Source organism: Lepidochelys kempii, chromosome 9, assembly GCF_965140285.1.
Source record: "Lepidochelys kempii isolate rLepKem1 chromosome 9, rLepKem1.hap1, whole genome shotgun sequence".
Taxonomy (NCBI): domain Eukaryota; kingdom Metazoa; phylum Chordata; order Testudines; family Cheloniidae; genus Lepidochelys; species Lepidochelys kempii.
The window spans coordinates 55,221,168-55,235,918 of record NC_136388.1 but is presented as its reverse complement, the minus strand read 5'-3'; the positions used below and the strand labels follow the sequence as shown (position 1 = coordinate 55,235,918).

At 42.6% G+C, this 14,751-nt stretch overlaps 1 protein-coding gene across 19 annotated transcripts in view; it reads left to right on the top strand.

The window, feature by feature from the left end:
* FARP2 (FERM, ARH/RhoGEF and pleckstrin domain protein 2) overlaps nt 1-14,751 on the top strand; it is a 272,156-nt gene that overhangs the window by 222,754 nt on the left and 34,651 nt on the right. For 13 of the 19 annotated variants that reach the window (XR_012160855.1, XR_012160856.2, XM_073360436.2 and 10 more), the window contains 2 exons: nt 3,282-3,460; nt 13,129-13,218. Coding sequence is in view for 15 of the 19 variants with exons in the window: in XM_073360436.2 (XP_073216537.1) it covers nt 3,282-3,460; nt 13,129-13,218 (269 nt within the window). In the remaining 4 variants the exon portion in view is untranslated. The other 6 variants (XR_012160858.2, XR_012160857.2, XM_073360438.2 and 3 more) reach the window with 6 other exon arrangements.

The following is a 14,751-nucleotide window of genomic DNA, read 5'->3' as shown; positions in this document are numbered from 1 at the left end:
AAATTAGGGTGTTGTGTGAGATTTTACAATCCTTTCTAGAAAAGAGAAGATTGGGGTCCTAAATAGGTTGCTATTGTCCCTTTAAAGAATTTTCCAGTAGCATAATCCTACATATTATAAAACTGCAATTGTTGTAACATCTTCCATGAATAAGTCATTGTATCCCAGTGACACAAACATGATAGACACTGTTGCCCTACACCCCCAATGCATAAGGACACAGGGGAGAATGGTCCCTGCCTAGAAGAGCTTACAGCCTAAGAAATATATTGCATTTAGACCTAGTTTATCCCTTTTCTAAAAATCTTACTTGAAAGAAAACACCTGGTATCTACATTTTTGAATGTATATATTTTCAGACTTAATTAGTTGAATATGCCTTGAATTTCATAATCTTAATTTAACGTCAAGAAAAATAGTATTTGAAATCAGATAAAGAAGAACAAATGTCTATTTTGATTAATTTCCTGGGTTTCTCCCCAAATTTTGAGCTGGTAACGTGAGTCAATACTGGAACAACTCATTTGAAATAGGCTGCAGGAAATTATACCTTGTTCTCCCCTTGTCTCTGAATATTATTGCTTCCATCAGGAAGTGTTGGAACAGTTGCAGCCTGGTGCTAATTTCTGAGTACATAGGAAGTCTTTATGATTTCTATGGCACTTTTGCTGCACTTTTTTAATGTTAAAAAGGGTAATTATTTTCCATCTCATTTTAACTTCCTTCATTCACATATAAAGGCAAACTTCCAGTAAACTACTTTCCCTGCAGTATTTTCATATGTAAAAACAAATGTTACCTATTGTTACTTTCCTGTGTTGTAGGTCTGGTAGACTAAAAGCAATTGAAATGAGAAAATACACAGGGGCAGAAACAATAGGCACTTGATAATGATTTTGCTGAAGCGTGTTAATAGTTAACTTTATAGCCTTGATAATCTGAATCTCTTCCAGGTGACCGAGTGCAATGGCGTTTAGCTTCCTGCATTTGTCAGTGTGAAAATATGCATTTGCTTCCTCATCATTGTCATGCTGCAGCCACGCAATTAAGTGGTTTTGCTTCCTGAGTCAAACAGCAACCATCTCTTGCCAAAAGTGTATCAAAAAGCTTATAACTGGCTCTCCTTCAATCAGTTAATCTCTGCTTTTTATTTTTTGTTAAAAGATATTGGGTGTCTCATTTACAGTTCTGTTCCTGTGGACTGATATTTTTTGCAATGCATATAGTGTAGGGGTTTTTTTAATTGATTGTAGTAATCTGACTACAGGAAGAGAATCTGTCTGAAAAGCTAGTATTGAAATAAGAAAGGTCACAGTATGTGCTGAGGTTACACAAAGTGGATTTTAAAGTGGGAGTACTAGTGTGGAGAGGAGCATTACCTGGTGTCAACCTGGAATCTGTTTTATACTGACAACATGTAATCCCTTGAAAATAGGGGTTTATAATGGGAAAGATGGATTATTATGTAGAGAATATTGTGTAAATTATAGCAAGTTTCAGAAAAGCGATTGAGCTGTGTCTTCGGAGGAATGAGCACTCGCTGTATAGCCCATTCTTCCAGTAGTAGCTCTGAGGCAGTTTGGTCTAATGGACGGAACACAGGTATCGGAGAAAGGACCTCCTGCGTTCTAATCCTTAACTGTCACTTATTTGCTAAGTGGCCTTGGGCAAGTTACTTAGCCCCTGTTTCCCATCTGTTCCCATTTGTTCCATCCCAAACAAAAATAATAATACCTACATACCACAGTGGGGTGTTGCAAGCATAGGTTAGTGTTTGTAGAGCATTTTGAGGGTGGAAAGCATTACATCTTTAACTGGAGTATTGTGTCCAGTTCTGGGTGCCGCATTTCAGGAAAGATGTGGACAAATTGGAGAAAGTCCAGAGAAGAGAAACAAAAATGATTATAAAGGTCTAGAAAACATGACCTATGAGGGAAGATTGAAAATATTGGGTTTGTTTAATCTGGAAAAGAGAAGACTCAGAGGGGACATGATAACAGTTTTCAAGTACATAAAAGGTTGTTACAAGGAGGAGGGAGCAGAATTGTTGTTCTTAACCTCTGAGGAAAGGACAAGAAGCAATGGGCTTAAATTGCAGCAATGGAGGTTTAGGTTGGAAAAACTTCCTAACTGTCAGGGTGGTTAAGCACTGAAATAAATTTCCCAGGGAGGTTGTGGAATCTCCATAATTGGAGATTTTTAAGAGCAGGTTAGACCAACACCTGTCAGGAATGGTCTAGATAATACTTAGTCCTGCCATGAGTGCAGGGCACTGGGCTAGAGGACCTCTCGAGGTCCCTTCCAGGCCTATGATTCTATGATGAGTTCTTAGTACTGGTTCAAAGGTCTAGTTCTACAGAGTTTCACTCCTTATCAGGGGGAGGGTTTAGGAAAACAACATTTTACTTTGTCTGAAAAATTGTGGTCATGATAATTTGAATAACACATGTCCCTGTCTTTATTTTTTGCCCCCACAAAATAAATCATCTAGAGCAAAGCATCTTTGTCTAGTTATTTGCTCCTTGTACCATCCATACCCTTTGAATTACTGATGAATGCTGCAAGATTTTCTTCTACGTAGCTAAAAATTCTGTATGCTGCAAAGTTACAAGATCCGTTTCATTTGTTGAAGCCAGTAAAACATTTAGCTCAAATATTGAACAACTTTTGTAGATTTAGAGAACCAAAAGGGAAATATAGTATGTGGTCCCTGTATGTCTAGCAACATATTTCCCACTTCCACAAACACAGATATTGAGATCAGATTTTCCACAAATTCTGAATGCATGAAAGATTTTTCCATTCCTTCCTTCCCCACCTCCCTTTGCTCCCTGCTTTCTAGACATTTGATTGTTTTCTGAAGGAATACAACTACAATAATGTGTCCTCGCTTCTCTCTGGGGCTAAAGAGAATTCTAATTTTAAAAAAGAAAAATGTACTCTTCTGTAAAAGTAATCCACAGTGATCACTATTTAACACAATAAGGGGGAATTGAGCCATTTTATTAGTCCCTATCCAGTTTCTGTTCAATAACTCAAACTATATCTGCCAGCTAATAGCTCAATTGTATAGATTACTCAATTATTTCAAGAGATTTCAATCTGCTTGAAAATGTTCGTGTGCTAATTTCTTTGGCATTTTTGAAGTAATATAAAATTACAGTTTTTGGCTAATAATGTCTACGTTGCTGGTAGGCAAGTGGGCTTTTTTAGATGAAGCATTGTCATAACATATGTTTTCTCATTTCCCAATCCATCTTCCCTTCCTTCTTCAATTCTAGGCCTCTCAATGGATCACCCCCAGCTCTCTTCCTTCACATTGAAGAGTCCACAGAGCTTGAACCCCACATTTCAGGTGAATTTGAACCCAGCTGGCCAGGGTTCATCTCCTCTTCTGAGTCCTGTCCTGAGTGATGCTGGCAATGCCCGGGTAGAAGAGGAAGAGGAAGTAAAACGCAAGGTAAGGCAATGGCACTACAGAGAACCTAAGCAATGAGTGAGGAGCGTGTACTAATTTAGCATGGATTCCGATGCAATTCTCTGTATATTCTTCATTACTATTAACGATATTCTTTGTGCTAATACGAACTTAGTGTTAGTGTTTGCAAGCTCCTACATCGAAAATTCAGTGGGAGTATGTTGACCCTTGGATCCCAGAGTCTCATGCATTAGAACCTCATGACAGGATAGTCCTCCTCGTTGCTGTTATTGGAGTCGTGTGTGTGTTGTTAAGCACAGCATAATCCTTGTCTATGCACAGTGTTGTTGTATTTAACATTGTCAACTGATTGGAATGTCCTTGTCTACACTGAAAGTTTAACGTCATGTTAGTTAAAAATTTGTTCTAATCCGATTTAATTTCCCAGGGTGGACAACGCCACAGAGCTAAAATCTGTTCACCTACAGGGCACACAGCAAAAACTACTTAGGCTTTATCAGAAGGTGAGGTTAGAGTGCGGAGCTTTCAGTTATTTTTGAGGGTTGGTGAGTGAACTGTTTTTGACACTGTATCAGCTAATAATTACTTTGTTATATGTCTTTTTTTAAATATTGACCTGCGCTCAGTTCTATGACAGGCATATCATATATAAAAGGAAATAATAAAACAATCGTGACATGTGTGTGTATGTGTATTATAGTGGCACTCAGTCTTTTTCCATTTCTGTCACATGTACCTCATTTTTCAAAAGTGTAATATCTTAGCAATTCCCTTTGTATTGAAACTCATTTATAAAAGTTTTTAAGCCTTGGGGTGAATTTTTGTTGCTAATTGATTTTAGTATGGTCAACTTCTGAGAGTTCTAAAGCTTCAGTTTCCTCTTGAAAATAATTTCTTAAAATGAAACTCATCTTAAGTTTCATGGTAAATTTTTACAGGCTATTTATGAATACCTGGAAGATGGAGACTTACAATGGGAATACTAATATAAATGTGTTGGTGCTGATAGGTGCTGCTGTAATTTTATAGAAATATCAGGGCATGAATGTGTCACTTAAGTTTTTATATGCTAAGAATTGTCTTGTATTTTAAAATCATAGTTCCATTTACTAAAATTAAATCATTGCACAAGTACAGGTAAGTCTTCTCCAGCATTTCTCTAAATTACAAAACTCTTGTCCTGAGTCTGAAAATGTTCAGTAGCCCTTAGTTTCTCATTGCTTTCATGTGGCACCATGTGCTTGCAGAACTGCAGTGTTAACTCTTTTTTGGCACTTGCACTGGGTTTCAGGAAAGGGAAAGAGGCTCAGTGGTGGGGAAAGAACAATAGAATTTGAGAGGGAAAATAGAAATAGCGCTGTAGTTGGCACCTGACAGACAATTTAAAAGATGTCATTACCATGCCTGCTCTGCAGTGTAAAGGGCATCAGGTGAGGGTTGGTACACTATCTAGAGTAATAAATACCTTTTTCCTTCTTATAAATATTTATTTTTAAAAGAATAATGAAATGTTAAAGACTCTTCAAAGGGAGCATTCAGAGACGTGTAAAGGTTAGAAAATAAATTCAAAAAGATGCTAAAGTGGAGCAACTCCCGCCCTTCCCCCCCCCCCCCCCCCCCCCCGCCAGATTTTAGCTTGGAAATGTTTGTGGTGGCCAGGAAGCCACACATCATCATCCTGCCATTGCTGCTGCAGGCACTGTGTGAGTTCTCTGCATGCTGGTTCCACACCATATGCCCTTGTTCCATCTAGGATGGGTGCACCCCTCTCTACCTATTAGGTTACAAAGAATGTAGCAGATTTGAGCAGAATGAGATATTCAGAACTAATGCCAGGCACTTACTACAGCTGCCCCTTATAAGATGGAGGGGAGAGAAGAAAGGTGGAGGATTGTGTATGAGGAACATTTGAGGAAGAGAACTCAGATTCTAAGTTCTTCAGGGCAGAGACCATCTTTTTGTTTTATGTTCATACAGCACCTAGCACGACGTTTGGAGCTACTACAATACAAATAATGATAGAGTTAGAGGAGACAGAAGAAAGTTGAATAACTTTGATCTTGTCAATAATGAGGAGAGCCAGTCCATGCATGAGGGAGGGCAACAACAATAGTCAGAGCCTTAATTACCTGGTTTACAGGAGGAAATGTGGGTCTGAGTGGACGTTGTAAATCTAAGGCCTGGTCTATACTATAGAGTTAGGTCGTAGGAAGCCGCCTTATGTAGCCCTGTTAATGTATGTGTCTACACTACCGGGTCCTTTATGCAGACCTAAGTCACCTCTAATATCCACTTCTGTAATCCACTTCTGCAAGAGGCATAGCACTTAATTCAATTTTCATGGGTTGACAGCGAGGTAGTGCAGACACAGTGTTGTGTAATGCGAGTGCTCATCTGTGACTGCTCTGGAGATCAGTCTCAACTCTTCTGCACTGCAGCCAGATACACAGGAAACAGCCCCTCCTCTGCTAAAGCCCTGGAAATTTTTGATTTCCCATTTCCTGTTTGATCAGCATTGGGAGCATGCCAGCTTGAGCACAGGTGATCATAGTGACTACACGCCCAAACATGCTCCAGCCTGGTCTGCACAGGAGGTGGTGGATCTCATCGCTGTGTGGGGAGAAGAGTCTGTGCAGGCAGAGCTCCGATCCAGCAGAAGAAATGCTGACATCTGTGCAGAAATAGCTCATGGAATGGGAGAGAAGGGCTAGACAAGGGACACATAGCAATGACTTGTGAAAATAAAAGAACTTCACCAAGTGTACCAGAAGGCACGGGAGGCGAACAGTTGTTCTGGTGCTGAACCCCACACATGCCGGTTCTATAATGAGCTGCATGAGATTCTCGGGGGTGACACTACCAGTACCCCCACAAGCAACGTGGACACCTCACAGATGTGAGTGTCTAGGAACAACAGGGAGGACAATATGGTGGATGAGGAAGAGGAGGAGGAGGAGAATGGGAGCAGGCACGTGGTGGATCCATTCTCCCCAAGAGCCATGAAATATTTTTAACCCTGGAGCCCTGTGGGTCGCAGGATATCACAGTGACCAACTGTGATGCCGGGGAAGGCACCTCTGGTGAGTTCACAGTTATAATCAAAGTCCAATTAAACTTTAGCAGGCACACACATTCGGTGGTATTGCATGTTTACTGTGAAGAAAAAGTAAGCTGCTTTGGTTTTCTGCTTACAAGAGGCCGCTCCCGCTATGCAGAGGGTGGTCCCCGGAAAAGACTGTTTATGTGGACTGGGATAGTCTGGGAATCCTCCATTGATATCTCTCGGAAACTTTCATGGAGGTACTCTACAGTTCTTTGCATAACATTTTTGGGCAGGGAAGTCTTATTTTTTTGCAGGGGTAGGACACTTTCCCATGCAACCCCTGAATTAATTCTGCTGGCATCATTGCAGTACACAGCATAGCAACATAAGGACCAGGTCTATTCCAGGACACTTGCAACATCATCTTCCTTTCCACCTCTGTTACCCTCAGGAGACTGATATCACATAGGGTCACCCAGAGGAAACAGGGGAATTTCTCATTAAAAGTGATTTTACCGGAAAAGAGCATGTAGACCAACCCCCCACCACCCCATTCCGGATTGCCAAACCACGTGGCCACTAATGTGCCTTTACTGTGGTCGGCATGGGTCAGCAAGTTTTTTAAGTGGCTGATAGGGGACTGGGGCCCCACATGTGAGATTCTGCAATTCGGGAGTGAAAATGTCTCTCTCCCCCCCACAACCCTTCCCCCCGCCCCTTCATAAACAGCTTCCCATGGTGCTATGGGGAGGGGCAATTGTTTGACTAGCTACCTCTGTTCCTGTCATGAGCCTTCCATAAACTTCATTAAAAGTGCGGTCACCCATGACCTGGGGGTGGGAGCTACTCCCCATGGCTGGAACAGCAAAACGGTGCAGTGAATGGTTACAGATTCTGATTGTTATGGCTTGCACCTAGTGTAATGGGGAGGGGGGGATTATGAAAACGGCCTTGCTATGGAAACATTTTATGCATGTAAAATGGTCCCTTTCTTTTTTCCCATGACTGACAGCTGGAAATGCATCCTTAAGCATGTCATCAACACCTGAAAGCAGACTTTAGCTGATTAGAAGGAGGAGAAAGAGAACACAGGAGGACATGTTCACCGAGATAACGAACGCCTCTGGGACAGCTGACCCAGAGCTGAGAGCTTGGAGGATTTCACTGTCTGAGAAGTTAGACATGGACATGGAGAGCAGAAAAGCTTCCCATGAGCATGAGTGTGTGGCACAAGATGAGATGCTTCACATTATGAGGGACCAATCAGACATGTTGAGGCATCTGTTTGAACTGCAGGAACAGAAGCAGGAGGGTAGAGTCCCTCTGCAGACCCTGGTGGACAGCCAGCCAGTCAACATCGCCTGGTGCAGAATCACCCTCCCCAAAGCGTTCCACGAGGCATGGGAGAAAAGTCCATTATCCCTTTCACTTAACGCAGGGGGTGGGTACAAGGAACAGAAGGTGCCCATTCACAGAGCTTTGATGTTGACTAGAATGCAGTGCTGTGTTACACAGCTGAAAATGTTTCTCCCGTTCCAACTTTACAACCCCTTTCCCCAAGGCTAACTTTTTTTTTCTGTTCTCCCTCTTTACTTATGTTTGTTAAATAAAGTAAATGGATTTGAGAAATAAATGTTCTTTATTGAGTGGAAGCTGTAGGCTTGGGTGGGGGTGGTGGCTTTAAAAGGCAAGTGAAGCTTTGGGAAAGCACAATGTAGACAAGAAGCTCACATTACTGTGACTCATTGTTGAAACGGCTTTCAAAGCCTTGCGGATACGTAGCACCTGGGCTTTTCTTATCGACTTGGTGTCTGGCTGCTTAAAAATGGCTGCCATGCGATCTGTCTCAACTGCGCACCCCTGTGGAAAATTTCCCCCTTTTTCTCCCCACAGATACTATGGAGCACACAGCAGGCAGCTATAACCATGGGGATGTTCTCTTCACTAAGATCCAACATTGTTAGTAAGCTTCTTCAGTGCCCTTTTAAATGACCAAAGGCACATTCAACCACCATTCTGCACTTGCTGAGCCTATAGTGAACTGTTCCTTACTGTTGTCCAGACAGCCAGTGTATGGCTTCATGAACCATGGGAGCAAGGGATAGGCTGGGTCCCCCAGGATAACTATAGGCATCTCAACATCATCAATGTTCAGTTTGTGGTCTGGAAAGAAAGTCCCGGATTGCAGCTTTTTGAACAGACCTGAGTTCCTAAAGATGCACGTGTCATGAATCTTTCCCAACCATCCTACGTTGATGCTGGTGAAACGCCCCCTGTGATCTACCAGCACTTGTAACACCATTGAGAAGTATCCCTTTTGGTTTATGTACTCTTTGGCAAAGTGGTCTGGTGCCAAGATGGATATGCATGTCACCTATCGCCCCAACGCAATTAAGGAACCCCATTGCAGCAAAACCATCCACTATGTCCTGCACATTTCCCAGACACACTACCCTTCATAGCAGAAGTTGATTAATGGCCCTGCACATTTGGAGCACAGCAGCTCACACAGTTGATTTACCTACCCCAAATTGATTCCCCACTGACCGGTAACTGTCTGGTGTTGCAAGCTTCCAAATAGTGATCACCACTTGCTTCTCCACTGTTAGAGGAGCTCTCATTTTTGTGTTGCTGAACTGCAGGGCAGGGGAAAGCTCTTCACAAAGTTCCTGGAAGGTGGCTTTCTGCATTCAAAAGTTCTGCAGCCACTGTTTGTCATCCCATACCTGCAAAACGATGTGGTCCCCCCAATCAGTGCTTGTTTCATAGGACCAGAAACAGTGCTCAACAGAGTGCAGCTGCACTGTGACTGCCAGCAGCAACTGTGAATTGTTTTTTTTTCAATGGCTTGCAGCAGGGCTGCTTGTAGGGCATTGCTATGTTCCACACAGCGGACCCTACTTCGCCTCTGGAAATAATGCAGGAGAAGACGCGAGGTGTTTGAGATGCTCACAGCAAAAGTGCACAACTGAGCAGGTTCCATTCTTCTGGGGTTATGGCGTACACACGGCAATTTTAAGATGCGAAAACCACTGGATTGTTTGCCATTGATTCGAGGGAGGGAGGACAGTGCATTATGGGATACTGATGCAATATTCCCATTCTCCCCTGCGACAATGTTTTGGTCCCATGAGGCATTGCACAAACTTCCCAAAGCACACTGTGGCAAATTACACTTTGGGATAGCTACCCATGATGCACTGCTTTGTGCACTGATGCAGGCACTGCTAGTGACACACTCAATCGAGACAATGAGCATGTTGTGACCATGCCCAATTGACTTAATTAATTCGGAGGCTTGAGGTCAAATCAGATCAAGTCGACTTAATTTGGTAGTGTAGACAAGCCCTAAGACAAAAGGAAAGAAGGGAATGAGTGTCACATTTATCATGCTAATAAGGTGCTTCCAAAGATTATTCACTTTTAAAATATTTTCTGGGACAGAATCCCCAATCTCCTTCCCCATCCGTTTCCTCCCTGAAAAAATTTAGCATGTTGTTTTTTCCTCTCTCTGAACTTCTTTCCTCCTCAGTTGGATTCTGATTTGGCTGCTGCTCAGGTAAAGATAGTGATATATAGGCCAGCCTATGAGTGGTATGTACATGTATCAATCAACTGTCTGACCTCTTCGACAGATAGTGGCCTCTCTACCTGCCCTGTATGATTAAGCACAAAGCAGAGCCTAAAAAAAATAGCATCTCTTATATATATATAACCCTGTCTAAAAGCCTGTTTGATTTATTTCTTCCACTTCTTGGGTCCCAGTTTGTGTTCAAATAATTGAAATCTCTCATTAATACCATTATGTTCCTTTTGCAAAGCTTTTTAATTTTTGCTGACTTTTCTATTGCTCCTTCTGATGAAGCATCTTATAGCAAGCTCCTCTGTCAACTTATTTCCTTTATTGCATTTAATCTCAAAATAAAATAATTCTACCTCATCCAGAGTGGTCTCACCAATCTCCTTATTTCACTGCTTCCTTCCTTTACATATAAGTTACTTATCCTGTCCTGCCCCTTCTCATCTGAACAATATATCTTTCAGTATTAACAATGTTGTTGCTCTCCAAGTATGTCTCTTCCTTGCATTCATTTATCATCCTCCAAATTAGTGCTGGCATATAATAATTTTGGAAGGCACCTGCACTACCCCCCTACATCTTTCCTCCTTCCCTGACATCTCCATCTCTATTCTTCCTTCACTTCTCCTTTCCAAACCACCCTCTTCCCCACACATGCTCAGTTTTCCTTTCTTACTCACTTACCCCAGGTTCTTCTGTCTTTCCATTGAGACCACAGCAGGCTTGAAAACCCTCCTTGTATGGCTGGGGGTGGAGGGGGGTGGGGAGAATTGCAAAGGAGAGAAAAAAGAAAAGGAGTACTTGTGGCACCTTAGAGACTAACCAATTTATTTGAACATAAGCTTTCGTGAGCTACAGCTCACTTCATCGGATGCATACTGTGGAAAATACAGAAGATGTTTTTATACACACAAACCATGAAAAAATGGGTGTTTATCACTACAAAAGGTTTTCTCTCCCTCCACCCCACTCTCCTGCTGGTAATAGCTTGTGTAAAGTGATCACTCTCCTTACAATGTGTATGATAATCAAGGTGGGCCATTTCCAGTACAAATCCAGGTTTTCTCCCCACCCCAACCCCCCACAAACCCACTCTCTTGTTGGTAATAGCTTATCTAAAGTGATCATTTTCCTTACAATGTGTATGATCATCAAGGTGGGCCATTTCCAGCACAAAAGGGGGTGGGAGAAAACCTGTATTTGTGCTGGAAATGGCCCACCTTGATTATCATACACATTGTAAGGAGAGTGATCATTTTACATAAGCTATTACCAGCAGGAGGGTGGGGTGGGGGGAGAGAAAACCTTTTGTAGTGATAAACACCCATTTTTTCATGGTTTGTGTGTATAAAAACATCTTCTGTATTTTCCACAGTATGCATGAAGTGAGCTGTAGTTCACGAAAGCTTATGCTCAAATAAATTGGTTAGTCTCTAAGGTGCCACAAGTACTCCTTTTCTTTTTGCGAATACAGACTAACACGGCTGTTACTCTGAAAGGAGAGAAAGGAGCCTGGAGGCCCAAAGAACCTCCCGTAGGTAGGTGGGTGGCCAAGATGGGACTTGCAGCAGCCTGTAGATGAGGTAAGTGGCAGCTGCTGGGAGACCAGCGTTGAGAGAAGCGGAGCAGAGCTGTCTGGTCAGCCAGGCTCGAGGGACCTGCTGTGCAGAAGCTCACAGCACAGCAGTACCATTGGTGCAGAGGTCAAAGGCAGGCTGTTCCATCTGGTACTCCTTTTGTCACTGCCTTTGTCACCTACGCTGAATGCATTGCTGACATCACACGACCATTCCTAGGAGCACCCTGTGCATAGTTTGCATGTCCCTAAGTGGATCTCAGCTCACAATAGTCACTTTGACTTTTCCTGCTTTGACAAATCTATGACTTTTCCTAAAATTTACTCCTATAAACTTAGAGCCCTAATTGTGTTCTGTGATATACTGAGCACTCACAGTAACTATGGCAGTGATGAGTAGATGTGAACACCTCTAGCACAATATTTACTTGTAATTTAAAGAGCGGAATAATGAAGATGACTGGATTGTACAAAATGGCATCTTGTTTCTCTTAGCAGAAATTATTCTAGCAATGTATAAGGAATTAGTAAGGCCACATTTGAAATGTGATGTATTGTTCAACCTGTTTATAAATAGAATATTTTTAGAAATGAAAAAAAGTACAACAGAAGGGAGTCAGAAAGTTAAAGGAACTATGAGATCTCTGTTGTTCAGAGAGGTTAGAGAAACTATGGTGTATTGTGGAAAGACTGTTTATGAGAGGGAGCCCTACTGAGGTTTTACTGTTTTTTGACGGGAATAGAAAATTGATAAAATAAGACTCTTTAGGTTAATGTCAGGTAAAATTATGCAAGATGATTATAGGTGTCTAAAGTAAAGCTACCAAAGGACCAGATTCTGATGCCTTATTCACATTGACTAGTTTCTTATTCCGCAAGTGATCCCATTGAAGTTTAATGGGATGACTCCTGGAGGAAAGCACTCCTGAACTGGAGTAAGGGTATTAGAAATTACAAGAATTTGAGAATTTCTTTACATCAGTAGGAGTCAAGAGCTTTGCTAATTAGTGTCACCTTTGAGTAAATGAAAGCAGAGTGATTCGGAAGCTGACAAAACACTGATGCTGTTGTATTAGAAACACAAGTCGTACTTAAATTTATTACAGAATCGTTTAAAATCTGTCAAAGCTGAAAAAATACCTTTCCCACTTTTGTAAAGTGCTTTGAGATTTTGGAATGAAAAGCGCTATCTAAGTGTAAGTGGTATTGTTATCTAATTTAGTTTAGAGGTTTCTTTTAGACTCAAATAAAAAATACTTTACAACAAATTTGTTTGTTTGAGAAATCCAACACTGATCTGGCTACCAGTACTCTGGAAATGAAACATTCCATTTTCGGAGCAGGAGGTAACAGTTTTGCCAAAGTAACATTACTTGAATTCTCCCCAGAGAGATACAGTAACTGGTTGAAAGTGAGTTCATGATTAAACATAAGAAATGTAATATATGTATGTTTGTTTAATTCTAATTGGTAGTTTTCTTTTCTTTCAGCAATGTCCAACAGACAAGGTGTATTTCATAGCAAAGGAGATTCTTGCTACTGAACGGACATATGTGAAAGACCTAGAAGTTATTACAGTAGTAAGAGTGTTAAACTTTCTTTAATGTTCTTGTTCCTTGGACCAGGTTTTTAACCATTAACTTGAAAAAATAGAAATTCTTCTTTGAGTGCTGTCCCTGTGGGTGCTCCACTTCAGGTGTCGGTGCATCCTGGCACCGTCCATTGGAGATTTATGGTAGCAGTGTCCGTGTGGGTCGCATGTGCGCAGTAGGCATCTTGCTGTGCCATTGGTGCCGTGTCTAGCGCGCGCATGACCTGAGCCATCCAGTTCCTTCTCAGCCATCCTCTGCTGAAGACTGAGCTCAGGGGCACTGTTCATCACTCTCGCCAAACTTTTAAAAATAGCAGTTTAAGTAGTTAGTCTTTCTAATAGTTGTAATTAGAGTTAGTGATAGTTTTAGTAAAACAAAAAAAAACGTTTATATTCCCAGCTTACCCTCCCCATAGTTTCCCCACACCGAAGTCAGTTAACCGTTAAGATGCCTGACTCCCCAGGCTTTAAGCAATGTGGCTCTTGCCGCGAAGCAGTGCCTGTTTTGGACAGACACTGTGTGTGTGTCTGAAGTCTTCAGGAGGCGCATATCCTGCAAAAGTGCACCCTCTGCAGTAATCAGAAAGTGAGAACCGTGCGTGACTGAAATCTCTGCTTGAAAATGATACTGATGGAGAAATCTCCAACCAGAGACAGACCAACAGACCTCCTCTCCGGGCACCCCCCGCCCATCCCCCTGCAGGGACAGGAGACGTACCTCCTTCTAAAAGACTGAGGAAGAGGGTGCAGGCGTCTATGCAGAGAGCACCGCAGAAACATAGGTGGTCTCCTGCCAGGTCACTACTGACACATGCTCAAGTGAGCACCTACGATGCTCCAGGCACCACCGAGTCCCGAGCGAAGGAGACAGAGTCAAGGCACAGACAGCGAGGTGTCTCCTCCACAGCACCGAATTCACCCATAAGAGACTCGGTACCAAGCATCTCCTCAGGCACCATGCCCCCCACACCTCCTCCCCACAGCACCAACATCGCAGTCGGCACTGGTTGAGAAAACCAAGTTGGCACTGACCGTGCCAACTAAACCAACACAACAACTGATGGCACCGGTGTCATCATCGATAAGAGTGCCCTGACGGTACCGATATCAGAATCATCACAGAATCTACTGCAACAGAGTGACTTAACTGTCTCGTAGGCACCGCCGTCCCCACTATTCGGTACTGAGGGCTCTCCTGTAAGTTATAGAGGAGATCGCCATACTGCTCATGACGCAGTACACTTGTCCAGTGAAGATGATGATGATGTGCAGGAACCATTCACTTTCTCACTGCACCACTCATCACCGAAAGACCACTGACCATCCTGGAGCCAGATGGGGCCCAAATACTCTTAAAACCATTCGGTTCAACCGTGATACGGACTGCAGTGGATGTATCCACTGATGGCCTTCCCAATGCAATGGACACATTGGGAACCCTGGGCAACTTACTGGGGCCCCCACTCCAGGCCATCCATGGCGCATAGAGGCAAGCTGAGGTCTAATCCCAGGTCTCCCACCC